The following is a 24,206-nucleotide window of genomic DNA, read 5'->3' as shown; positions in this document are numbered from 1 at the left end:
TTCTTTTAATAAGGAAGCTGAATGGACTGAAAAATTGACAAACAGAAGCATACCTCTAGTTTCAGGAAGACCCTACTTTCTCTACCTGCTCCAGACTGTGGAGACCCCAGAATGAGGCTCCTTGCTGAGCTTTCCAATCACAGGCCACTTTGGTGGTTCTGTCTCTGCCTGCATCCCCAATGGAGCTGAGGCGTGGGCTGACCCAGAGGGAGGGACTCAATGCTTTGCGTGGGGCTGGGTGCACTGGAGACCCAGACAAAGTCCCACTATGTGGGTTTCTTATCAGGATTGTGGAGTCTCAGCACCATCTTGCTCCCTTGCTCCTCCATCTGATGGAGCCTAGAATGAAGCCATACCTCCCAGCCCAGGATGGGGGTCCATCTCTCCATCTGTTGTATTTTGAGTCTTGACATCACTAAGTCAGACACAGGTTCTGGGTGAGGATTTTTCAGTGGCAGCCCCACCATTACCTTTAGCTTGGGGTTTAGGAACAATGTCAGCCCTGGTAGCACCCCCCCCCCCCCCTTTTCAGGTAGTATCCAGCTCACCATGGCTTATCTGTTTCTTGGAGTCTTCTGCTCAGTGCTGTCTCTGGACTTCAGATGCATCCTGTGCTCTGGAGTAGACTAAGTCTCCATGATCCATGTCAAGTTTTCTCTGTTTTTTAGATACTGTGCCTCTGCCTTGCCTCTACATCTGACTGCCTCTATGGAGGCCAGCCTCTTTGCTAGGTCTGCTTGCTGTGCCCCCAACCTACCCAACCTAGCTGAACTTAGCCCTCCACCTCCCGCCTCTAGTTTCAAAGCACTGAGCTTTATTTTGTTTAAATGTCTTCAGAAGGTTGGACTGAACAACCCCTGCAGATTTGCTACCCTGGGATTCTAAGAGTCTGTGAAGATTATTATTAGCCTCCTGGAATTGGTAGAGGACTTTACAGTATACAGAGGCTTTCTGCGTGACTTACTCCTCAGTTTTTTTTTTTTTTTTTTGGTGGTACTGGGGTTCCTGGAAGCCCGTCTATCTCCGGACTACACTCCCAGACCTATTTTATTTTTGGAAACAGGGTCTCCTAAGCCAGCACGGCTGGCTTCGAACCTGCGCGATCCTCCTGTCTCTGCCTCCCAAGCGCGGGGATTACAAACGTGCGCCACCACGCCCGGCCTACTCCTCAGTTTTCATTGTGTATTTTAGATGTGTACCTGGTTAACAAGAGAAAAAGGCAGTCCACACATGGCTTAGAGTCCCACACCCACCTAAAGTCCTTCTTTGTACCTTTCTAGAGAGGAGGGCTTCACTTCCACCACATAGAGCTCACCTATGAGACCTCAGATAGGCTTTCCTTAACATCATATGTGTTATGAATTTATTACTAGGGGCGAAATCATGTTTAAGTTGGCTTCTGTTAAGTCCAAGAATTTAGAGTCAGACGCAGTGATGCATGCCTATGATATCAGAACTTAGAAAGCTGACACAGGACAATTGCAGGTTTGAGGCTGGTGTGTGATAACTTAGTACAACCTTGTTTCAAATAAAAAAAAAATTAAAAGGGCTGGGGGTGTGGTTGAGTGGTAGAACTTCCCCTGGCTTAACCTTGAGTATCATACTCAAATGCACACATAAATAATTTAGAGAATTTTTTGGATTCCATACTTCTGTTCCTTAAACTTTGTACTTCCAACAAGACTCTTCTCAGAATTTCTTAGTGTTTACAAACATGGGCTTTGGGTTTAGATAAATGTAAGTCATTGCAGTAGAGGACATACTACCTATTCCATTTGATTTTTAGAAGGAAACATAGGAAGAACTCATTCCCTAATTCCCTTTTCAGTGAGATGAAACAAAACAATAACGTTGCACCCAGCACTGCTGTCTTCAAGCTTCTGAGTAGTTCTCTCTCTCTTTTTTCCATTCTTCTCTTCAGATGGTTGGATGTAGAGGACCAAGTAGAGAACTCTAATGCCTCTGTGGAAGGAGGTTGAGTTCCAAAGCTATTGCATAGAGGGCCCTCTGCCAATAGGACACGAACAAGAAAGAAATCTTTTATTTTGTTCTAATCACTAAGCTTGAGAGTCATCTGCTGCGGCTCTTTATTGTCCAATGTAGTTCTGAAGCTAGCTTTACCACTAACTGCATGACCATGAGCAGATCTTTGAATTTTTTGAACACCTTTATTTGAATGAAACTTTCCTTGTAGTCTAATGGTCATGAGAGATTCTTCTGGCAATGCAGACTACCTAGTTAGCTTCCTACGAATTCACTTTTTGCTTTTTCCTCCCATATTTCTGGGTTCCAGCCCACTTGAGGGATTTTGCCTATGCTGTTCCTTTTGTGTAGATAACTTTTCTCCAGCTGGCCTCTCTTTCACTCTTGAAGGTTAATATTCAACGTCACATACTCAAAGAAAGCCTTCAGGTTTCCAATTAATTCAGGATCCTGGTCCTCCAACTCTATCTTAACCGTCTTGCTTAATTTTCTTCATTGCATGTACCCCTATCTAGAAGTGGATTATTCACACACTGACTTATAAGAATATTATCTGTTATTATTCTACCAGAATGTTAGCTGTATTAGGAAAGCACTGGCATGTGGCATTGCAGAGGCACCTTGCAGGTGCCCTATATACATTGCTTAAAAAAAAAGCACTGGTGCTGTGAGCATCACATGAGGTCATTATGTAGAGAATTTGGCACTTGGCCTGGCACATGACAAGTGCTCAAAAATATGGCAGTTGTAAATGGGTGTGGTAGCTCTTGCCTATAATCCCAGCACTTGGGAGGCTGAGAGAGTAGGATTTCAGGTTCAGGGTCAGCCTGAGTAATTTAGTGAGGTCCTTAGCAACTTGGTGAGACCCTGTTTCCAAATAAAAAATAGAACTGGGGTGAAGCTCAGAGATAGAATGCCCCTAGGTTCAATCCCCAGTACCATAAAAGTGAACAAATGAACAAACCGACCATTATTATTATCTACCTGATTTTATGGAGTCTTTGTTTACACGTCCCTTTTCCCACTTAGTGGGAACTTCTCATAGTCAGACAATGCATCTTAATTATCTTTTCTTACACCAGGCGTGGTGGTGCGTCCTTGTAATCCCAGTTCTTGGGAGGTCAAAACAAAAGAATCGCAGGTTCGAGGACAGCCTCAGCAAGTAGCGAGACTCTCATCAACCTAGCGAGATCCTTTCTGTTTCAAAATAAAAGTAAACTATGGCTAGGGGTGTAGCTCAAAGGTAGAATGCCCCTGGGTCCAATCCTTAGAAACACACACACACACACACACACACACACACACACACACACTATTTTCTTCCCAATGAACTTTGTTTTCAAGATGTGACCAATAGTGTGTGTGAGTAAAGGGAACCTCAAATGGCATCCTCAGTCTGATGCATTCAAGCACCAATGAGACCATCCTTGTTCTAAAAAAAATTAAACCTTTTATTAGTATATTTATTTTATATATAAAAGAAATACAAAAAAAAGAAAACACAAAGAAAATGCTTTTATGGCAAATCGGATTTGTCGGTGCCTTCGGCTTGGGCTCCAGGCTCTGGCCCGCTGGGAGACAGCAAAGTCCGTCGGTTGTAATGGCCTTTGATGATGCCCGTGTTGTTGTTCTCATTGAGTAGCTGCTTCTGCCTTTGCCTGTTGAGGGATTGGACAAGGCCCAGGACGACCGCAGCCAAGGAGTACTGCCCGGGCAGTCTTCTTGGGGGCAAGATGAATGGGTTGGGCTGGACTCTTCCCAGGAGAAAGTACGTTTTGATTTTTCCTTCCTGCTCACTGATGCCCTTCACATAGATCTCCCCTCGGTAGTCAAAGGCAAAGCCCTGGTCCTTCAGGATGAGATAGGTCTCCTCTGGGACTTGGATCCGGCCACTAACCCCTGTGCTGTCCATCCGACTCGCCAGGTTCACAGTTTTGCCCCAAATGTCATACTGTGGTTTCTTAGCGCCAATCACGCCAGCTACCACTGAGCCATGGCTGATGCCTGTGAGTGAACCAAAGGACGGAGAGATAAGAGAGGGAAGTGGGGAGGCCAGGTGTCTGGGTCCTACTGGGGGAGGGCTCATCATGGGTGTCACCCCTGTGAATGAACTACACGGAATAGACTCCAAGTTGCTTATGGAGTGTGTGGCCTGGGTCAGTCACTTAACCTCTTCGGCTTTCACTCTCTCTTCCCACCATGGGAATCATAAAAGGAAGATTCCATAAGATAATGTAGGCAAAACCACTGGCAGAGTGCCTGCCCACTAGTGGGTGTTCAACAGAACAGAGGTGCTGTTGTCTTTGCCCATGAGATGAGGGAGCCGGGACCCTGGGTGTCTCCTGCTCCTATGGCCCCTCTGCTCTGAGATCTGGGGCAGACCTTCTCCTTCTCTATTTTTACCTGGGTGCTCAGCTCCATTCCGTCAGTCCATGGTGATGGCTTCCTAACCCACCTTCTTGTTGTCCCCTCCCTTGTCCCCTTGTAGCCCACCCTCCCACTGCCACAAGATGGGATGGGCTTTCAGATATGAGTTTCTGAACAAGTTTATACACACTTACACATCTGCCAGGGCTCCTCTGACCCACCGGATGAGGCCAGTGCTCCCTAGGGTCAGGAGCCAGGGCTTCACTGGTCTGGCTTTGGCTAACTTGCCAGCCTCGCCCTCCTCTGCTCCTGACCTGCCCACATGCATCGTGGCTTCCCTCACCACCTCCATACCTTGGTGTTGACTTTCTTTCTACTTTCTCTAATCCCAGTTTATTTTAAAATGCTTTTAAAGAGTCTCCTACTTTAGGAAACACACACTTCTTTTCTAGAAATAATAGCATTTCAGTATACATGTTAGTGGGCTTGTACATATCCTTCTACCACACTTAACATTTCTTCATTCTGCACATGTTGCCTAGACACCTACTATGTTCCAGGTACTGTTCCAGGCATTGGGGATGGGGGTGGGGGGAAGAGATACAGTTTGGCTCTTATGAAATTCACTTTTTTTTTAACTGGAGAGAGAGGAAAAAATAAAAATATAGGTACCATAATATCAGCAAAATCAATCAGGGTATAGGGACAGAGAAAGGATGGGGGGGTGAATTTGGAAGTAGGGCACTTAGAAAAGACCTTTTTGAGCAGAGATTTGAAAAAAGTGTTAAGTCTAGCCAGCAGATGTTTGGGTAGGATCATTCTAGGAAGAGGCAAGAGCAACACACACACACACACACAATAAGTGACTATAAATTTGAAAAGTAGTTTGTAGAAAGGGTGATAATCAAAATATTACCTAGCTCTTTAAAAGTGCAGAGCACTTTTAGAGTCATTATTCCATTTGATTCTCATATGACTTCTATGAGGAGGACAGGCAGAAGAGATGATAATGTGATATCTAGCTTACACACAAAGAAACGGAGACTCAGAGGGTCACACATCTTGCCCACAATCGTAGGAGCTGGCAACAGCAGGCCCAGAACACAAAGTGAGATGCTTAATCCAGGTGGCTTCAAAATTATTACTCTAAATTCTGATATCTATGTAACACAATACCAGCATTTTAATAATTCACACCAAGGGTAGACCCTGGTTCTGGCAATATCTTTGAAATTTACTTAGAAAATCTCCATTCAGGGTTAAAGTTCTCTTTTTATTCCTGGTTCAACTGAGTAGTCAGTGATTTTAGAAAAGACATGTGGGATCAATGGATGATGTAGGCACCAGCCCTGGACATCCCATCTATAGATCAAAAGCATAAAATATAACTTCATGTATTCCAAAGAACAAAGACGTGTGGCGTTCCTGGGATCTGACGAGTTGGGTATTTGTCTTTCTTGACCCCTTTTTCTTGAGAGCTGCTAATGGAGAACTTAAATGACATGGTAGCAGAGGATGCCTAGGGCATGAGGAAGCATGTCACAGAAGTTGTTTTAAATCACACTCTGGCAGCCCGAATGTCATTCACCTCAGAGTCAGGAAGTCCGGGGGCTATGGCAGGCATGACTGTTTGACTGTGTGTTAGTTATTTCCCTTTTCTGGGCCCAAGTTTACTCAATGAATATGGGAACTAGAGCAGGGGATTTCAGACTGGGCTTTTGGAGGCCGCTAGAGGCTCAGCAGAGATGCAGCAGGAATTGGCATCATATGCAAATCATAAATATGATGGTAAATCATAACTATGCTCCTGATAATTCAATTCCAATGATTTATTGTTGTGATGCTACTTTGCACAAGGGTGTCTCTGAGCTTAAAGAAGGGTGAGCTGCATGACTGAGCAATGTGATGCAGGCTCTCTGCTGTCCCTGGCTCAGTATCATCACAGACTTCCTAGGAAGAAGAATCATGCTTTTTTGCTGAAGGCATTATTTTGAATCACCTGACAATACCTTGACTATAGTATCAAGCAACAGGGAAGTCAGAATTAAGTAATTCTTAGGTCATTAGCCTTTTCTCTAAGCAGGACTTTGCATGGTGACCAGGATACTAGACAAGCAATTTGGAAGAGATAAGTGTAGGCTAGTGTTTGCCAAAGAAGGTTGCTTGCATTTCTGCACACAGGCAGTATTCTGCTTGTGTTTTGTGTGAAGGGAAGCTCAGAAATGCCTGAGCTGATCTCATGCCTGTCCTTGTCAGGGTCACACTAAATTTGCAGAAAAGAGCTTCCCTGGGTGGATGCTCAGGGTCAGGAGGGGCTGACCAGCAAAGGCAGTCAGCTCTGTGGGGCCCCAATTCTAGCTGCTACTCACCGATCCGGAGTTCAAAGTTGTTGAACGAATGCTTATTGATCTCCTGTATGCTTTCTGTCAGAGCGAGAGAGAAGTCGGCCAGGGCACACAGATGCCCCCACTTGTCTTCACATTGCTGGAGAAAACATAGGAAGGGCTCGTTCAATGCAATGGGAATTAGCATTTCTGCAGCAGGTGCTTTTTTCTAACCCCAGCAGCACATTCCTTGAAAGGAAATAACTCTGTGTGTGAGCCCCTGTATGATCATGCAGGGTGTCCCTGGAGCATGGATCACATGAGATTTGCTTATGAGTATTGCAGGTGTAGGTCATCTTGTTCCTTCCTGCATGCCTGCACTTGCTTACTAAGGCAGATGCATTAGGTTTCTCCCTGGATTTCTGAGTGTGCATGCACGCAGGTGTGTGTGTGTGTGTGTGTGTGTGTGTGTGTGTGTGTGTGTATGTGCGTGTATGTGTGTGTGTATGTGCATGCATGGGCACATGCACCCACTCCTGTGCTTTGTATGTATAGCTTCTCCAGTCCAGGGACTATGTCTGTTTCTTTAGTGCATACAGTGTCTAAGTGACAGTTCACATAGATGTCTGCTCATGAAACTCCCAAGGAAAGTTTAGAGAAAGCCTCTGTGTTCCCCAAAACCTCAATTTCCAAATTTATAAAATAAGGATAAGCACACTTGCCTTGAATGTCTCTCAGGGATCAACTTAGTTTTTTACGTATTTTGTTGAAATTTGTGCCCCTTTATGACAGAGGTTAGTAAATAGTCTCAGTAAAAGGCGAGATAGCAAATATTATAGGTTTTGCAGACTGTGATCTTTGTTGTAACTACTCAACACCATCATTTTGGTTTGAAAGGAGAAAAAGATAAAAATATGAATGAATGAGCATGGGTGTGTTCTAATAAAACTTTATTTATAAAAACATGTAGTGTGCCAGATTCAGCCTGTAGGCACAAGTTTTTTTTTTTTTTTTGGTGCCAGCTATTGTATGCCACATATTTGTTCCAGCTTGGGTTTCTCCCTGAATTGTCACTCTTGGAGTATTTAGTTTTTAATTAAAAAAGGCAGGAAGACCAAGAAGAATTGAATGAGGAGTCCATCTTCCCTAGTAACCTGGGCTCGTATTCATGAACCCTTTGCTGAGGATAGACTGGTGCACGACAGTGTATTCATGGGAAACATGACTGTTTCTCAGATAATTCACTCATCATCCCTGGTGGACAGAGGTTAGTGCTCCCTTCTAACACTAATGCCTGGCACACACTTCAACATTCAGGAGTATTATTGTTATTTCATACAAGTTTGAGAGAGAAAATGAAAATAAGAATAAGAAAACAGGCTGGTACTAGGGGCTTAGTAAAACCAACACCAAAATCATAATCAGGGTTTTTCTTGGCCCTGATTGTTCAAATGAAGAGTGAGGCCCAGAACAAATGCTAGAAGTTTCTCAAAAAAACAGCAACATTTCATTCAGTGGACCACCCACCTCAGGAACCATCATGCAGCAATAAGTATTCTCTGACCCCCATCCCCACCCCATTTGCTCCCAAGCCTCCTGGTGACAGAGGCATCACCTCCTTCAGGACCCTGGTGACAGCAAGCCCCATGCATAGGATGTGGATGAGTCCAAGGCATCCTTCACCTGCTTTTCTGGTGAGAGGCCTGACACAGCCATGTAGGTGCTGCCAATGGTCTTGATCTTTTCAATGTCTTGAAACCGGTCTTCACCGAGCAGCTGAAACATATTGGAGCAACAGTGATAGTCCTATAGATTTTTGCATGTATGTGTACTTGTGTGCAAGTGCGTGCATATGTGTCTGTGATATGTGTGTGTATAGGTGCATGCCTACATGTGTGTATGTGTGCTGTTCATATGCAGGTATGTACATACACATGCACGCATGTATAACATGCATGGGTGCTGTTTTTTGCTGGTGTGGCCACTTGTGCATATTTGTGCACACATACACATGCATGAGTGTTCAGGTGTGTCATATGTGCATGTGTGTATACATGAGTGCATCTATGTGTGGGCGTGTACATACATGCACACACATGTATGATGTTTATGTGCATCTTTGTGTCCATCTGTGTATATGAGTGTGAATGCTTGTGTTTGAGGGAGTTCAGGAGGCAGGGAAGATGCAGGTAGGAAAGCCAAGAAAAATTCTGAATTATACAGCTTGCTGTTATATCTCATACAGTCGTTTTATAATGGCTTCATTCAAACACTAAGGATTTCCAGGTCCAAGTATTGCCAAGCTATGAACTCACATACAATAATTCTTCTGGCTAGCTTTGATGTGTGTGTCCTACTTGGATAACTTGAAGTCTGCACCTGTGCTGGTTGCTCCTCTGAGAAGCTTCTTGGGTGCCCCATCGCACACCCTCTGCCATCTTCTGTCACTCTGCTTTACAATGAATGATCAGTGTTTGGCATCCCAATGGACAGTGAAAGTTTTGGGGTTGGGGACCCGGTGGCATGTTTCCTTGTATTCCAAAGGCCTGGGACACATGGATGATTGCTGTTATTCCTTGGGGATATTAAGTGATATTGGACAGCTTCTCACATCAGCGCATTTAACAAACCTTCACCCAGTACCTACACTGTGCCATGCTACCCCAGTCAGTAATTAACTTCTTACTTAATTATGTAAGAGCAAACTGAGGCACAGAGGGTTGACAGAATTATGTGAGATCACCCATGGGAAGGAGTCAGGGCCAGAATTTGAACCCTGACACCTGACTCCAGGGTCATGCCTGCCTGTCCTGCTGCCTCTCCTTAAAACAGTGGTTCTCAACTGTGCTCCCATTGGCACTGCCTAGAAACTTGTTAGAAATGCAAAATCATGCCTTCAGCTACACCTACTGATTCAGAAAAAAAGGATATTTTAATATCTTCTAGGTGATTCTGACACACTCAAGTTGGGGAAGCATGATTTTAATTAAAGAAAGGGAACGGGCTGCCTGGGGGATCGCTGACTCATTCACTTGATTCTGCATTCTGCAGGTGGTTATTGAATGTTGTATTTCATGCACTGGGTAGGCCCTAGGGATACAGGTTGACAATATAATCTTTGCTTTAATGGTTTTTAGTGTCCCAAGTACTCCTTTGGCACCTGTCATGGACAGCTGCATGCTACTTTGAGGACTAGAATTAATGTATACTTGAATTTTTTTCCAGACCTGAAACTTAAAATAACCTAAAACTTTGAGCTTTCTACTTATACCTTGGGTGATCCACACACATTTCAATCCCTACTTTGAGATTAGATTACATGAAATGCTTTGGCATATGCCTTTCTCAGGGCTCTGTCTTGCTTTGTCCTCTGCCTGGCACTATCTCCCCAGGAGTTCCTATGGCTTGATTTGATTCTACTTCCTCATCTCCTCTAGGATTTGCCTACTTTCTCAAAAAGACTTTTAAAAAATTTATTTGTTAATATACTTTTATTGGTGGGTTATAGTCTCACATCATAGTGTAAATTATTTTGATAGTGACATATATGCCCACAGCACTTGCTGGGCTTTCGCCCAGTTCCCTTCCCATTCCCTTCTTCCCCATTCACAGTACTGACATTGATATTGGTATTCTCACATAAGTACATAAAACTGATGGTAGTAATTCCTTCATTGATTCTCACTCTTCCTCTTCTCCTTCCCTTACACCACCTCCTGGCTCTACTGAAATTTCCCCAAGAGCCTTTTTTGGTCATTCTATCTGCAATTGTACCATGGATGTCTAGCCACATCCTGATCTACCTGGGATAAAGGGCTTCTTGCAATGGGAGACTTTGTGTTCTGGGCAAACAGATGAATAGGTCATCTTAGTTATCCCTAAGAATTCTCCTTGCCGGGCGTGGTGGTGCACGCTTGTAATCCCCATGCTTGGGAGGCGGAGACAGGAGGATCGCACAGGTTCGAAGCCAGCGGCGCTGGCTGAAGAGACACTGTTTCCAAATAAAAAAATATAAAAAGAAGTCTGGGAGTGTAACCCGGAGGTAGAAGGGTTTACAGGAACCCCAGTAACACCAAAAAAAGAAAAAAAAAAAAAAGAAAAAAGAATTCTCCTTGTTCTCTAGCTCTCTAGCTACATAATTTTCAGGGCACAGTGCAAAATGAAGACATGGGATCCGTTGTTCAAAAATTAAGACTTAGGCCGGGCGTGGTGGCGCACGCTTGTAATCCCTGCACTTGGGAGGCAGAGACAGGAGGATCGCGCAGGTTCGAAGCAAGCCGTGCACGCTGGTTTAGGAGACCCTGTTTCCAAAATGAAAATGTAAAAATAGGTCTGTGAGTGTAGCCCGGAGGTAGAAGGGCTTCCAGGAACCCCAGTACCATAAAAAAAATAAATAAATAAATAAAATTAAGACTTAGATAATGGCACCAGCAGCACACTGAATCTCATGCTTGTCCTGTGTGTGATGCATAGGTCATATGACTAGGAGGCTGGGCCCGAGTAGAGGAGCTAGTGATATTATTTAAAACTCCCAAGTCTAAAAGTTGGCCTTCTGTTCTCTTTGTTGGCAGGCATTTAGATGTAACTTCTTGTTATCCAACTCTCTGCCTCCCTTTAAGACTGTCATATTCTCAGGGACTCATGTCCTAGGGTGGACAGCCCAAGGGGAGGATGGAGTAGACAAGGTGGGGTTTTGGGAGACTACTTTGCTCTAGGAATCCTCTCAAAATTCATCAGAAGCTAAGAAAATGTGGAAAATTTCCTGCTTGAAACTCCTGGAGCCATAGGGAACACAGAGAGGAGCTTTGGTGATTTGCTTTGGGGTGCATGTCTGTGGCTTGACTCACAGATGAGGCAACTTTTGTTTATTATGTGTGTTTCTTGAGCTAACTTAAACCTACTCTTCTGTGGTGAGATTTTGCAAATTTTATGTCCTGGATAGGCAAGTCTTCAGCCTTGTTGTATCTGACATACCCATCAAACAGGTCTGATATTTTAGGAGCCCTTCAGCTGTCACTACATGAGCTTAACGCAATTGGACGTCTCCAGCTGCCCACCTCCCTTTTCTGCCTCTGAAAAACTGCAGTTCCTCAGTTTGATGCTGCCCCTGGGCTAATGTGACCTAATATTGTAGGAGCATAGACTCCTGTCTCCTTTCTTCTCTTTAGAATTAGTTGGCTGAGAGCCGATTTCAGGCCCATGCAAAGCTGCTCCCTCCTCAGAAATCAACGTGAAGGCAGCAAGAGGCGTCATGATTTTATTTAATAACTGTGCATCAAACTGTCCTACTCTATGCTAAGTGTGTCTAGCAGCATAAAATGGGCCCTAATCTCCCCATTTTACTAGAGCAGGTGGAGAAGGGCGGTATGAGAGGACTGTGTTTTAGCCCTTCACGGAGGAAGGGGCAGTGGGGTAGGAAGCCTAGCATTGGGTTACTGCAAACAGTCTTAGAGAGTTTGCTCTGTGCAATGTTCAGCTTTCTTCTGGGCCAAAAAAGATTTTTGCAGGATCTCAGGTTTTTGTGATAATTCTATTATCAAGAAGAGCAGTATTATTATTAAAGTAAGTTCAGTTGAGAAGAATCTAGAGGGGCTGAGTTGAGCTGAAGGAGGAAGGCAGGTCAGGGTGTGCCAGGGTCACACTTGAGGAGAGCCAAGAGTGCTGTGGCTGGCAAGTCTGGGAAATTTTTATTCTTTCTGTGGACCACATTCTCTTCCCTTTCTTTTCCTCCAACCCCTCTCTCCCTTCTCTCTTTTGCCTTCATTCTTCCTCCTACTCATTTCTGCCTCTCATCTTTTACCCTTTTTCTATCCCCCCTTCCACCTCTTCCTCTTATTCATTCTTCCCAGTCTAAAGCCTGTATTTTAAAGAAGACGGTGTCCTGGACCAACTCCCTCGTCTCCAACCTTCCCCTGTAAACATCAATTTTACCACTAAGTATGCTGTTCCTGTCTTCTCCTCTTGGAAGACTTCAGCTGGCCACAATTTGATGCATTGACATGCAAATTTAAAGTTTATTTATTTATTATGGTTTAAAATAGGCCTTGAACACTTTTCAAAAATGGGTTGGACCAGAGTTTAAAATACAACAAAACCTGATGTGTCAATTTTCAGTTGGGTATTTTTGTTTATTTTCTTTATTAATAATATTATGGATTGTAGTAGCATGTCTTCATCTTATTCAGCAGCTGGTTTTTGTTCCCCACATGAGCTAACTCATTTTTTTTTTTTTTTTGCAGTAGTAGGGATTGAACCCAGGGGCACTCTACCTCTGAGCTATACTCCCAGCCCTATTTTTTATTCATTATTTTGAAACAGGGTCTCACTAAGTTTTGGAGGGCTCCATTAAATAGCTGAGGCTGGCCTCAAATCTGTGAGCCTCCTGTCTCAGGCTTCCAAGTACTGAGATTACAAGTGTGTGCTATGACTCCAGGCGCTAACTCACTCCTTTAGCAAGACTTACCAAACATTTATCATGTGCCTCGACTATGGTTTGGACGTGGTTTGTCCCCTCTTAAGCTCATGTTCATATTGATATTTGTATGATGTTGACTCTCATTGTGACATATAATTATACTGTACCAATAAAACTATAATAAAACAAAATTGGACTAAGAAATAAAATTCAGTTTGGAGTTTAGTCCCCACTGTAACAATGTTGAAGGGTGGTGAGACCTTGAAGGGGCGACTAGGTCATTGAAAGGGGTTAATGTCATTCTCGTGAGACTGGATTAGTAATGGGAGTGAGTGGTTATAAAGCGAGGCTGCCTCTCATGCTTTGTTCTGTGGCTCAGGAAAGTATTTATTTTGCACTAGGCTCAGTGCCAGGCTCTGGAGACTTAACAGAGCATAAAAGAGTGGTTTTTATCTTTATGAGTTTATGATCTAGGATGGAGGATGGGAGTTAAAGGTACTGTCCTATGGAATCTTTCTCCGCTCTCCATCTTGCAAAGAATTTTTTAGTAGTGCTCCTGGTGTAAGAGCCATTCATAGCCACCATGCCTCCCACAGAATGATGAAGTTATGGGAGGCAACAAGTGGTTGTGTCTTAATTTGCCATGACTGACTCGCTCAGCTCCAGGTCAACCAGATGGTCATGTTTGAGTTTATGACTTCAAAGCGTCAAATGAAATGCACATCAAGAGAGGAACAGTATCACCCAGTGATTAAGAGCTGAAACAGTAATGGCAGGCCTGGGTTCAAGCTGTGCTATTATCACTTAGTGCAATGTGGCCCTTGGCACTCTTGGTATCTCTCAGTCTCAGCTTGGCTTATTTGTAATATGAAGGCTTATCATTCTTACTTCATGGGCTTAATGTGAGGAATGAATAATACTTAAATGTAGATATTAAAATGCTTTTATCTGATATATGTAGCAGCACCTTGTAAGAATAAATAGAGAGTAAGAAGATGGTTTTTGTCCTAGAATACAATGGCTGGTGGAGGAGACACTTCTCTAAGCAGAATTCTACAAAGGTGTTTCTGGATGTATGGTAGAAGGTGTTTCAGAGTAAAAGTTTTTCATTAAAAAAATGAGCAACAACATTTACCTGGACAAAAACGGGGGTCAGGAAAGGCATGGGAAGTTGAAGTGATGTTTGAATTGACTGTTAAAGGACTGTTAGGTATTCAGCTGGCTGTGGGGTTGAAAGAGAGAGGATGGGAAGGGTAAGGATGACATCATGTCTTGTTAGTTCATGAAATAACCATGGCTTGTAAATGGTGAGTGGAGAGGACTGAATGGGTCAGGTGGGGAACAATGACAGGTAAGTAAGGCTGGTGAGGGAACAGGGCCAGTAGGTGCAAGGCCTTAGGAGGTCTGCCAATGAGTTGGCCTGGGGGAGCCACTGAAGGGTTTTAGGCTTCAAAGAGATGAGATAAAACACTCTTGTTTTTAGTGGCTGCTGATGGTGAGTTGTGGGAAGGAGATGGCTAAGGTCCTCCAGGTAAGAAATGACATGGCCTGAAGCCAGGAAGGGCAGTGCTGCTGTTGAGAAAGAGGCAGATATGAGAACTATAGAGAAGGCTGACAAGATGCCTGCAATTTCATGTTCTTGTGGTATATTCATAACAGCCAAGGTATGGAACCAACCCAAGTGTTCATTGATGGAAGAGTGGATAAAAAAGTGTGTGTGTGTGTGTGTGTGAATGTATATAAATGATATATAAATCTGTATAATGAATAATACATATAATGTATATATATAATGGGGATACCATTATATATACTATATATTAATATAGTATTAATATAATATGTTATATACAGTATATATACATGTATATTATACTATTATATGTATATATGTGTGTATATTTATGATGGGATACTATTCTCCCACACAAAAAAATTTCTGTCATTTATGACAACATGGAAGGATCTAGAGGACATTGTGTTAAGTGAAATAAGCCAGATACAGAAAGAGAAATGCTGCATGATCTCACTTATTTGTGGAATCTGACAATGTCATATTCAGAAGCAGAGAGTGGAATAACAATTCCCAGGTGCTGAGGTAGCCGGGAATAGGGAGATATTCGTTAGAGGTACAAGGTTTCAGTTAGACCAGGAGGACTGAGTTCTGGAGATCTATTGTATGCTATGGTGATTAATAACAATAATGCGTAGCATTCTTGGAAAAAGCTAAGAGGAACGGTAAGCACAAGGTCTCAGAATATCTGGTAAAGAATTAGTCTACAGGATCCACTGAAAAGCTTTAGGCTTCAAAGGGATTATCTTTTTTGTGTATATGTATGCATTATAATTTTACACTGTAGTGAGGTTCAAAGTCAAAGTGATACAGACACACATGCACACAGCACCTGGTGTGTTTTCCTCTAGATCCTGCCCCCTCCTCATACATGTTAATGGGATTGGTAGTGAATCCTTTATATATAGGTGTAACATTATTTGAACTATTTATTTCACCAATTCTCCTTTCCCCTTTCCTCTCCCTCCCTCAATCTGCTCTCATTATTCTACTGGGCTCTTTCTAGCATCTGAGATTTCTTCTGTTTCCTATTTTCTCTTTAGCTTTCACATATGAGAGAAAAAATATGACCCTTGACTTTCTAAAACTGGCTAATCTCACTTAGCATAATATCCTCTAGTTCCATTCATTTTTCTGTAAATGACATAATTTTATTCTTTATGGCTCAGTAAAATTTCACTATATATATGTATATATATATCATTATGATATATAATTGAAATGCATACATGAAAGTATGAAAAGTGGTAAGAATAGGAGGTGATAAGCAGGTTAATTGGCTTGATCTAATAATTATAAAATGTATAGAGTGATAATTGTGATTGTGATAATTAAGTCAGATAAAACATGTCTGTGTCTGCAATGTAGCCTGGAATTGTGTAAGTGCATAAAATCCCACAGAAGTTAATTTCTTGTGTGTGTGTGTGTGTGTGTGTGTGTGTGTGTGTGTGTGTGTATGTCTGGGGATGGGGATGGAACCCAGGGACATTTGATCTCTGAGCTACACCTCCTGCTCTATTTTTATTCTTTATTTTGAAACAGAGTCTCACTAAGTTGCAGAGGGCCTCGCTAAGTAGCTGAGGCTGTTGGTGAACTGTGATCCTCTGGTCTCAGCCTCCCGAATGCTGGGATTACAAGCGTGCGCCACCACACCTGGCTACAGAAGTTCATTTCTATAAGAACTAACTCAATGCTATGAAAACAATGATGCCCATTTATGACTGTACATTTCCAAGGCTTAGTTTTACCTCATCGAAGTCAGCAATAATCTCATTCAACAGGCGCAGGCATTCCACTCCCTGGTTATTCATTTCAGTCTGAGAATAAAAGTCTGCAAATCCTGGGATGGAGGCAAACATCACACCAACTGCATCATAGGATTGAGAGTACAGCTCCTGGACAGAAAGACACACAGAAAGAGCCAGAGGTGATCATTATAGGTTGAGTTATGAGTTATGCAATTGCTAACCGCGCACATGTACCCATGCACACAAGCAGAGATACCCGACGAGAAGACAGAAAACAGGACCTGTGTACCACATATCCACATCTCAAGTCTTATTATGTTCAGGATGCTATAAAAATACATTAGACTGGATTTCTTTAAACAACAAAAATTTATTTTTCTCAGTTCTGGATTTATTGTCTGGTGAGAACCCACTTCATGATCTAATCACCTCCCAAAGTCCCCACCTCCTATTATCATCACCCTGGAGATTAAGATTGCAACAAAGGACTTTTGGAGGTACACAAATATTCATCCACTGCACCTAACCATACTGCCATCACTATATGAGGTGGGAGTAAAAAAGATGCTACCTCCATCATCAGCTAGACCCTGCATCCTGACTGCCATTCATTGGTCCTCAGTCATTTTCTCTTTTCGTTCTTCTCTATGGCTCATCAAAACCTTCACCACTCTCCTTAATGTCATCCTCCACTCTGTTGCTCCCAGTTGATGATCATGTCTCTTACCTCACTGGGAAAACTGTTGCCCAGGGCAGTGATTCACCTGTGTGCCAAGTCTTACATACATGTGCACACTCATGTTCATTTTAATCTCTTTTGCTTCAAATTGAGATCATGCATTTCTTCTTCTCCACTGCAGGTCAATGTTTTACTTGAGTTCTTGACCCCTTTTAATTTCTTCAGCAGCTTCCTAACCTGGTAATCCTTTTCTTTACAATCTTTTTCTCATGTCCTCCTCTCCTTACTCTTTTTGTCTTCTAAGTGTCTCTTCTGAGAGAAAGAACAGGATGCCCCAGGTCCTGCAGACTTGTGTGACTATCTCCCTTGTCATCTTTGCTTCCAGATGTCTCAGATGAGTTTTTCCACTGCTTATTCCTAGTCACATCTATTATAGTTAGGTATAGAATGGCCTCTTGAAGAGCTTACAAACTGGTGTTTGGAGTTCATTTAATTGAGTCTTGAGGGTAGTATTCCCAGCAGTGGGATTTACCTGAGCTGTGGCCATGGCTAGAAGGGTGTGGCTGGAGTAGGTGGTCCCTGGTGTGTGACCTTGGGGACTACATATGGTTCCTCCACCCCCTGTTCTCTCTCTTGCTTTCCGCCTCCATGTTGTGAGTAGCACAGCCCATGTGCTCTCCCTCTCTCTGCTTTCTGCTGCCATTATCCTGAGATCTGAGGTTCCAGGTCTCTCATGGACTAAACCCGAAACCATAAGAAAATAAATCTTCCTCCAAATTACATGGTCAGTCTTTTAGATATTAGCTGTAAGAATTCTTGACAAAAACAACATCTTAGATAGGAATGAAATGAGTAGAGAAGAGGCCAGCCTTCCAGTCAAGTGGAAAAAACACATACATTAGTTCACACCTTACTGAATATCACTACGGCTTGGCATACTGGTCACCCAGTATGATGAACCCAATACTGGCTCTTTATTCAATTGACTTTCTATGTAAAATACTTTGCTTCCTTAAAAGCTCTGCAAGAATGACTTTTTGGCCTTCCTTCCATTTAAATGTTGGTTGTTGCTTTAGTTCTATCCTTGACCCACTGGTTCAAAGTTTTCACACTTATCTGGCCCATCTCATTCACTCTCAGCCTTTCCAACCCACCTGCAGACAATTTCTAAATTTCTCTTTCCAGGTCACTTCTTCCTGGGATTTGAACTTCCATGTCTCATGCCAGGTTGTTTCCACATGCTTCAAATTACAATGCTGTGTACCTAGAATATCTTCTCTCCAACTAACCTGCATCTGTCCTTTAATGCCCCTGGAGGCACCCACATTGCCATATCATCAAAGATTGAGACCCTTAGAGTCATCTTTGTCTCCTTGTTCATCACGCCCACATTAAAAAAAAATTACCAAGTTTTTCTGTGTTTGTTCTTATCCCCTAAGCACTTTTTAATACTCCTGCGAGTTTTAAAAAACCAGGCCCTTCCCAGTTCTCTCCTTGACCACTAATAAGAGGGCCACTACTGGAGGCCTCCAGCCTTATCCCTTTGTAAGGCATCTTCTGCGTTGCAGCTGGAGTGATGCTTTAAAAGTACAATATTTAATGCCTGTCCCATTCTTAAAAGCCTCTGGTGTCCCACCCCTGACTACAGGATGAAGCTCAAACATCACTGCATGGCAAATGTTTATGCCCTCACCTCTACCTACCTCTTCAGCTTTATTGTCTGAAATGCCCCAAATAGACCTAGGGCTCCAGAAAGATGAGGCATTTTTGTTTATGTGTGTCTATGCATTTGCCTGCAGGCCTTTCAACCCAGATGCACCTGCCCCCACTTGTGGTTCTTTGCATGGGGATTTTTCTGTGGCCACTAGGGGGCACTCTGCTCACGTGGGCAGCAGCCAAGAAATGCCAAAATACTAATGCCCCTTTGAGGCCACTCTCAACCAATGACTGATGGAAGGTGGTGCATTATACCCTGCTCCTTTGTGTCTTGGGCCAGGTAATTTGAAGAATGCTTTTACATAGCTCCCCTCAACCCTTCTGGAGGATTAAGCCTTATTGCTTACAGGAGAAACTGATGTGAGACTGCATTGTTTATCAGTTTCCTTCCAGCCTCCTTCCCACTCTCTGACCTACCTGTGTTTCCTGGGACCACCCACAGGAAAATTACTTGCACACACTGTTCCATTTCACACTTGAATGCTTTTATTCCCACTCTCTGTCTCTTGATGGGAAATGCTCTTCCAGCTCTGCAGTTAGCCTTCTTCACCAGGCCCATTCTTATCTTCTATCTTCACTAACTCACTTAGAGACCATGTCCTCCATAAACCTTCAGATTCCCAGATGGGGTCAGGAGGTTGAAATGAGTCCCAGTGCTCTAGCAGCACCCTGAACAACTCCACAGTGTCCCCTGCATTACTGCCTTAATGTCTATCTCTTTCTCTCAGTGTGAATTCAATGAAAGTAAAGACCACATGCCACTCACCTTAGTGCGTTGAGTGTAGCTCATATTTTTGGATGCTTGCAATGTAATGCATACTCTATCGTCTGTGATAAAAGTGAACTCTCATACCCTGGCTTTGTAGGAAACATTAAAACTTACGGAGTGCTTTCACAAGAATTCAGTGATTTCATCCTTGTCATAATCCTGTGAAGTGGCAGAGTGATTATCCTCACCTTACAGATAAGCAGAGTGAGATGTTGTGTGTGTGTGTGTGTGTGTGTGTGTGTGTGTGTGCTTTGAGTCACTGTTTTAGACACACACACAGGTAGGAGTGGAGGAGGAAGGGAAGAGGATTTCAGGGCCTTCCATCTACACAGCAGAGTGCACTTCCTCTAATTGGCGTGTCTTTGGAGCAGCAAAGAAAGTGTCATTGATTCCTGACCAATTGTTTTTGAGTGTTAAGTGCAGATGAACATCAACTACAGCCTTCTCTAGGACCTGTCTGAAAGAGTAAAGATGGCTGATTGGGTTGGGGTGGGGTGGGCTGGGGAGTGGCAATAATAGCTAGGGACTAGAGCACTAGTGAATGGCGGCCTGTGGTGAGGCCCTGTTCACCTGGGCTATGAACAGGTCATGATGATGTGGAAGGAGCCTGACTGCCCCAGAAGTCAGAGAACCTGTGCGAGTAATCCTGCAGAACCACATCCTCCCAATGGCTGTGATCTGGAGAAAATGGCTGTTTACTCCATTACCTACAGCATTACTTTGAGAGTGCTGCTGTGACAAAGGATGACAGCCCCTGTGACTCTAACAAGAGGAACCAATTTTGTCTTCCATTGAGAGGCCAGAAATCCAAGATTATGGTGTGAGCAGGGTTGGTTTTTCTCCTTTTCATAAGGACAAATTGGATTGGAACCCATGCTAGTGACTTCATATTCAAGTATTTACCTATCTAAAGACCCTGTCTTCAACTACAGTTACATTCTGAGATCCTTGGGGTTAGGATTAAACATGTGAAATTTGGGAGAAACACAACTCAGTCCATAACACCTATATTTCAATTTTTTTTTCTCAGAAAATAGAGAAAATCTTACCCTCTGAAACCGATTCCATTTTAAATGGACCTGAATCTCCTCTCACAGGAGCACCTCTCAGATGTAACCTGGCGTGTCACCAGGGTGCCTAACAATGTTTGCCTTCTACAGTGCATTACTGAGTCCTGGTGCTTCTCCTAGGTTTTATTTCTCAGACTTGCCAATATTCAGAATGTTCTCATTGCTCAAGGAATAAAATAATGATGATGACTGAGTACTTAGTATGTATGTGCCAGGCTCACATGCTACACACACAGCATCTCATTTAATGCATTCAGGGCCTTACTTTTTCTATGGAGAAACTGAGATATGCAGAGATTAACTTTGTCCAATCTCATAGCTCTTAAGAGGTAGAGTTGTCGTTTATACCCAAACAGTTTGGCCTCAGAGCTTACACTGTTGCCAGTGGTAATAGTAATAGCAGCAGCCATGACTGATAATAATGGTAAGCAGGGATGAGTGCCATTGGAACTGGAGACTTGTCTGCCTTGTGATTCTGGATGGATGGTTGATTTGACACCAGAGGGGCCTATGATGGAAAAGGACTAGATTTGAAGAAACATGACCTGAGTTCAGACTGGGCTCTTCTGTTTCAAATTGGAGGCAGGAGAGGTGGGCTAAGACCCCTTCCTCTCTGCCTGATGCTAATTGAACAGAGTGCCCAGAAGGGTCCAGTAGCCATCTGAAGACCAAGCTTCCATACACTGGCTCTCAGCAGTGGTGGGTTGGACAGTGTGGCTCAGAGCTGAGGGACAAACAAGACGGCTTCTTCCTGTGAGACAAAGCTGGACCAGCCTGACTTCCACTCTATGGAAGATGGGAGCCTGGAGAATAGTGGTCTTCACCTTCATGGGGTGGAAGGGGGATCCACACTCCTGGGTGGCCCATTCATCTTGTGTACAAATGGGACCGTGAGATTGCTCAGATAGAATGAGGTATTTACAGGCCTTTAGCATAGTGGCCCCACCGATGATTGGTGGCCTCATGGCTGCGACCCTCCCCAGTCATGATTTCTACAATTAGGTGAAGCACAACATGCAAGAGTGGTAGGAACTCTCTCCCTAGCACTCTGCTCTGGGGCAGAAGGTATTACAGGGAGTACTTTCCTCTGTGGGTTAGGGCAGGAGTGTGGGAAAAGAGCAGCGGATGACCGCTATAAGTGTGGCCCGTGGCTTTGGGCCAGGTAGGTGAATTCTCTGGCCCCCTCCCCACACTGTGGAAGCAGGGTGCCAACTTGTGCCCTCCTGTTGACTCTGGCTGCACTGAGGTTCCCTTTGTGAGCTGTCTATTTGCTTCTCCAACGTCACGGTTTTCGGTGGCTCTCTCATTGGTCCCAGTCACAAACTTTCCCTTTGTTCTTCTGGGTCTGAGAATGGAAACAACTCCCACCATTACTGACCTCAAGCATTATCATCTTGTTTTTTAAAAAAATTATTATTGTGGTACTAGGAATTGAACCCAGGCATTTTACCTTTGAGCTCAGCCTTATTTTATTTTCTGGTGTTGGTGATTGAACCCAGGGGCATTCTATCTCTGAGCTACACCCCCAGCTTTACTTTTTATTTTTTATTTGGAAACAGGGTCTCACTGGGTTGCAGAGGGCTTCACTAAGTAGCTGAGGCTGGCCTCAAACCTGTGATCCTTCTGTCTCAGCCTCGCTAGTATTGGGATTACAAATGTGTGCCACCACACCCATCTCTGCATTTTTATTTTGAAACAGGATCTTGCCAGGTTTATGAGAGTCTCACTATCTGATGACATTATTCTTAAACCTGTGATCCTGCCACAGCCTCCCCACTACTGGAATTAGAGGCACACCTGGCAATCATCTCATTTAAAAAAAAAATCCCATTGCTTCAGTGAGGGACTTGAAAAAAAGGGCTGGCATATTCAAGTCAAGATAATTCAAAAAGAGGGTTCATATACAAAGGGCTTAGTTAGAAAGATGAGGGCAGAAGAGTGGGAATCTAAGACTCCCCCAGGAGTCCAGAGTGAGTGACAATGAACTGTCATCCATCAAGGGGATGAGAAGAGTCCAGAGGAAGTCAACTGATTTGGCTTTTGAGGAGCAAGCCATGGTCTTGAGAGGAGCTTTCCTTTTTGTGCAGGGACACATGGTTCAAAAAGAGTGAACATTTTCACCTAGTTTCTGTCCACTTCCCTCTGACCTCCTATCCAGCACCCTCATTGGCGACCCTCAACTGGGTGCCAGAGGGCTTGGAGGTCACAATGTGGACCAGGTAGGCCAGCCTATGCCACCCAGAGTGGGTCAGGGAGAGGGGGTGCAGGACTTGGAGGGGCACAGGGAGAGCTTCAGTCCACCTGCCCACACCTTGAGAGCTGGTTTCTTTATTCGACTCACTCTAATTAACCACTTTGACTGTGCCATCTGTTTCTTGCTATTTTGAGCTTGTGAAAGATAAAAATGCTTTGTAAACTGCGAAGGGCTGGATGAATATAGGAACACTATTATTGTTTGGCTACACTCTTCCTCTGATTGGTTAGAAGCACAGCTTTGGAGCTTGTGGAGAATTTTTGAACATGTGTATGCTCCCCTCCCCATCCCACATGCAGTATGAAGGCACTGGTCTTCTCTTTGCTCAGGGCACTGTGGTCTGATCCTTTACTTGCCTGGGCCTGTCTGATTCCAAGTCCTGTGTTTCTTATACCATGTTAATCCACCTCTCTGGAAGGGAGACACAATGTCTGAGACCTGTTTGTCTTATTGGTAACCTTTCATGTCACTGAGGTTTTTGCTTAGATCCAACCTTCTGAGAGTGACCTTACATGACCCGTGCTATGGTCTGACATATCCCCAAATTCATATATTATACCTCATCCTCAATGTGATAGCATTAAAAGGTGGGGATTTTAGGAGATGACTAAGTCATGAAGACAGAGTTATGGATAGGATTAGGCCTTTATAAAGGGCCTCCCTTTATAGCCTTCCTTCTTTTCTACTTTTCTGCCATGTGAAGACATAGCCTTCCAAGAGCTGTCTTTGAGGCAGAGATTAAACCTCACAAGATACTGAACCCACTGGTACTTTGATCTCAGACTTCACACCTTCCTGAACTCTGAGCAAATAAATTACTATTCTTTACCAATTACCCAGCCTCAGGTATTTTGTTACAGCAGCACAGACTGAGATACCAGTGTAATAATCTTTCAATACTCTGCCATTATTCAGCTTTTTCTGCCTGCATAGAATTTATCACTGCCTGACACTGTAATATATATTTAGTTATTTGCTTAACTATTTTTCTCATGAAATACAGGCTTCAAAACAGCCAGGACTTTTTCTGCTTTATTCCTTGTTTTAACTCTGTTATCTAGAACAAGACCTGGCACACAATTGGCCCTTGATGAATACAGATTGCAGGAATGAGTGATTTAGTAGATAAGAGGTAAGGCTTCAACTGGGAAGGAATAGATAAAACAATGATGGTTCACAGTTACCATAAACAAGAGCAAGCCAGCCTATAATTCCAGTATGTGGGAGGCTGAGGCAGGAAGACTGCAGGTTCAAGGACAGCCTCAGCAAGTAGTAAAACTCTCTTCAATATAGAGATATCCTGTTTCA

General features: G+C 43.5%; 1 protein-coding gene across 3 annotated transcripts in view; it reads right to left on the bottom strand.

Annotated features, from left to right (window-relative positions):
• Positions 1 to 3,499: 3,499 nt before the first annotated feature.
• The window catches only part of ADCY8 (adenylate cyclase 8), a gene marked incomplete at both ends in the record, with an annotated part of 223,274 nt that continues 202,567 nt past the window's right edge, over positions 3,500 to 24,206 (bottom strand). For all 3 annotated transcript variants that reach the window (XM_080695322.1, XM_080695323.1, XM_080695324.1), the window contains 4 exons: positions 3,500 to 3,987; positions 6,720 to 6,834; positions 8,358 to 8,450; positions 16,411 to 16,557. In XM_080695322.1, coding sequence (XP_080551448.1) covers positions 3,500 to 3,987; positions 6,720 to 6,834; positions 8,358 to 8,450; positions 16,411 to 16,557 — 843 coding nt within the window. The remainder of the gene's footprint in view (positions 3,988 to 6,719; positions 6,835 to 8,357; positions 8,451 to 16,410; positions 16,558 to 24,206) is intronic.

The sequence above is a fragment of the Muscardinus avellanarius genome (genome assembly GCF_963383645.1).
Source record: "Muscardinus avellanarius genome assembly, chromosome: 4".
Classification (NCBI taxonomy): Eukaryota; Metazoa; Chordata; class Mammalia; order Rodentia; family Gliridae; genus Muscardinus; species Muscardinus avellanarius.
Note: the sequence above shows the minus strand (reverse complement) of the source record. Positions and strands in the feature narration are given on the sequence as shown.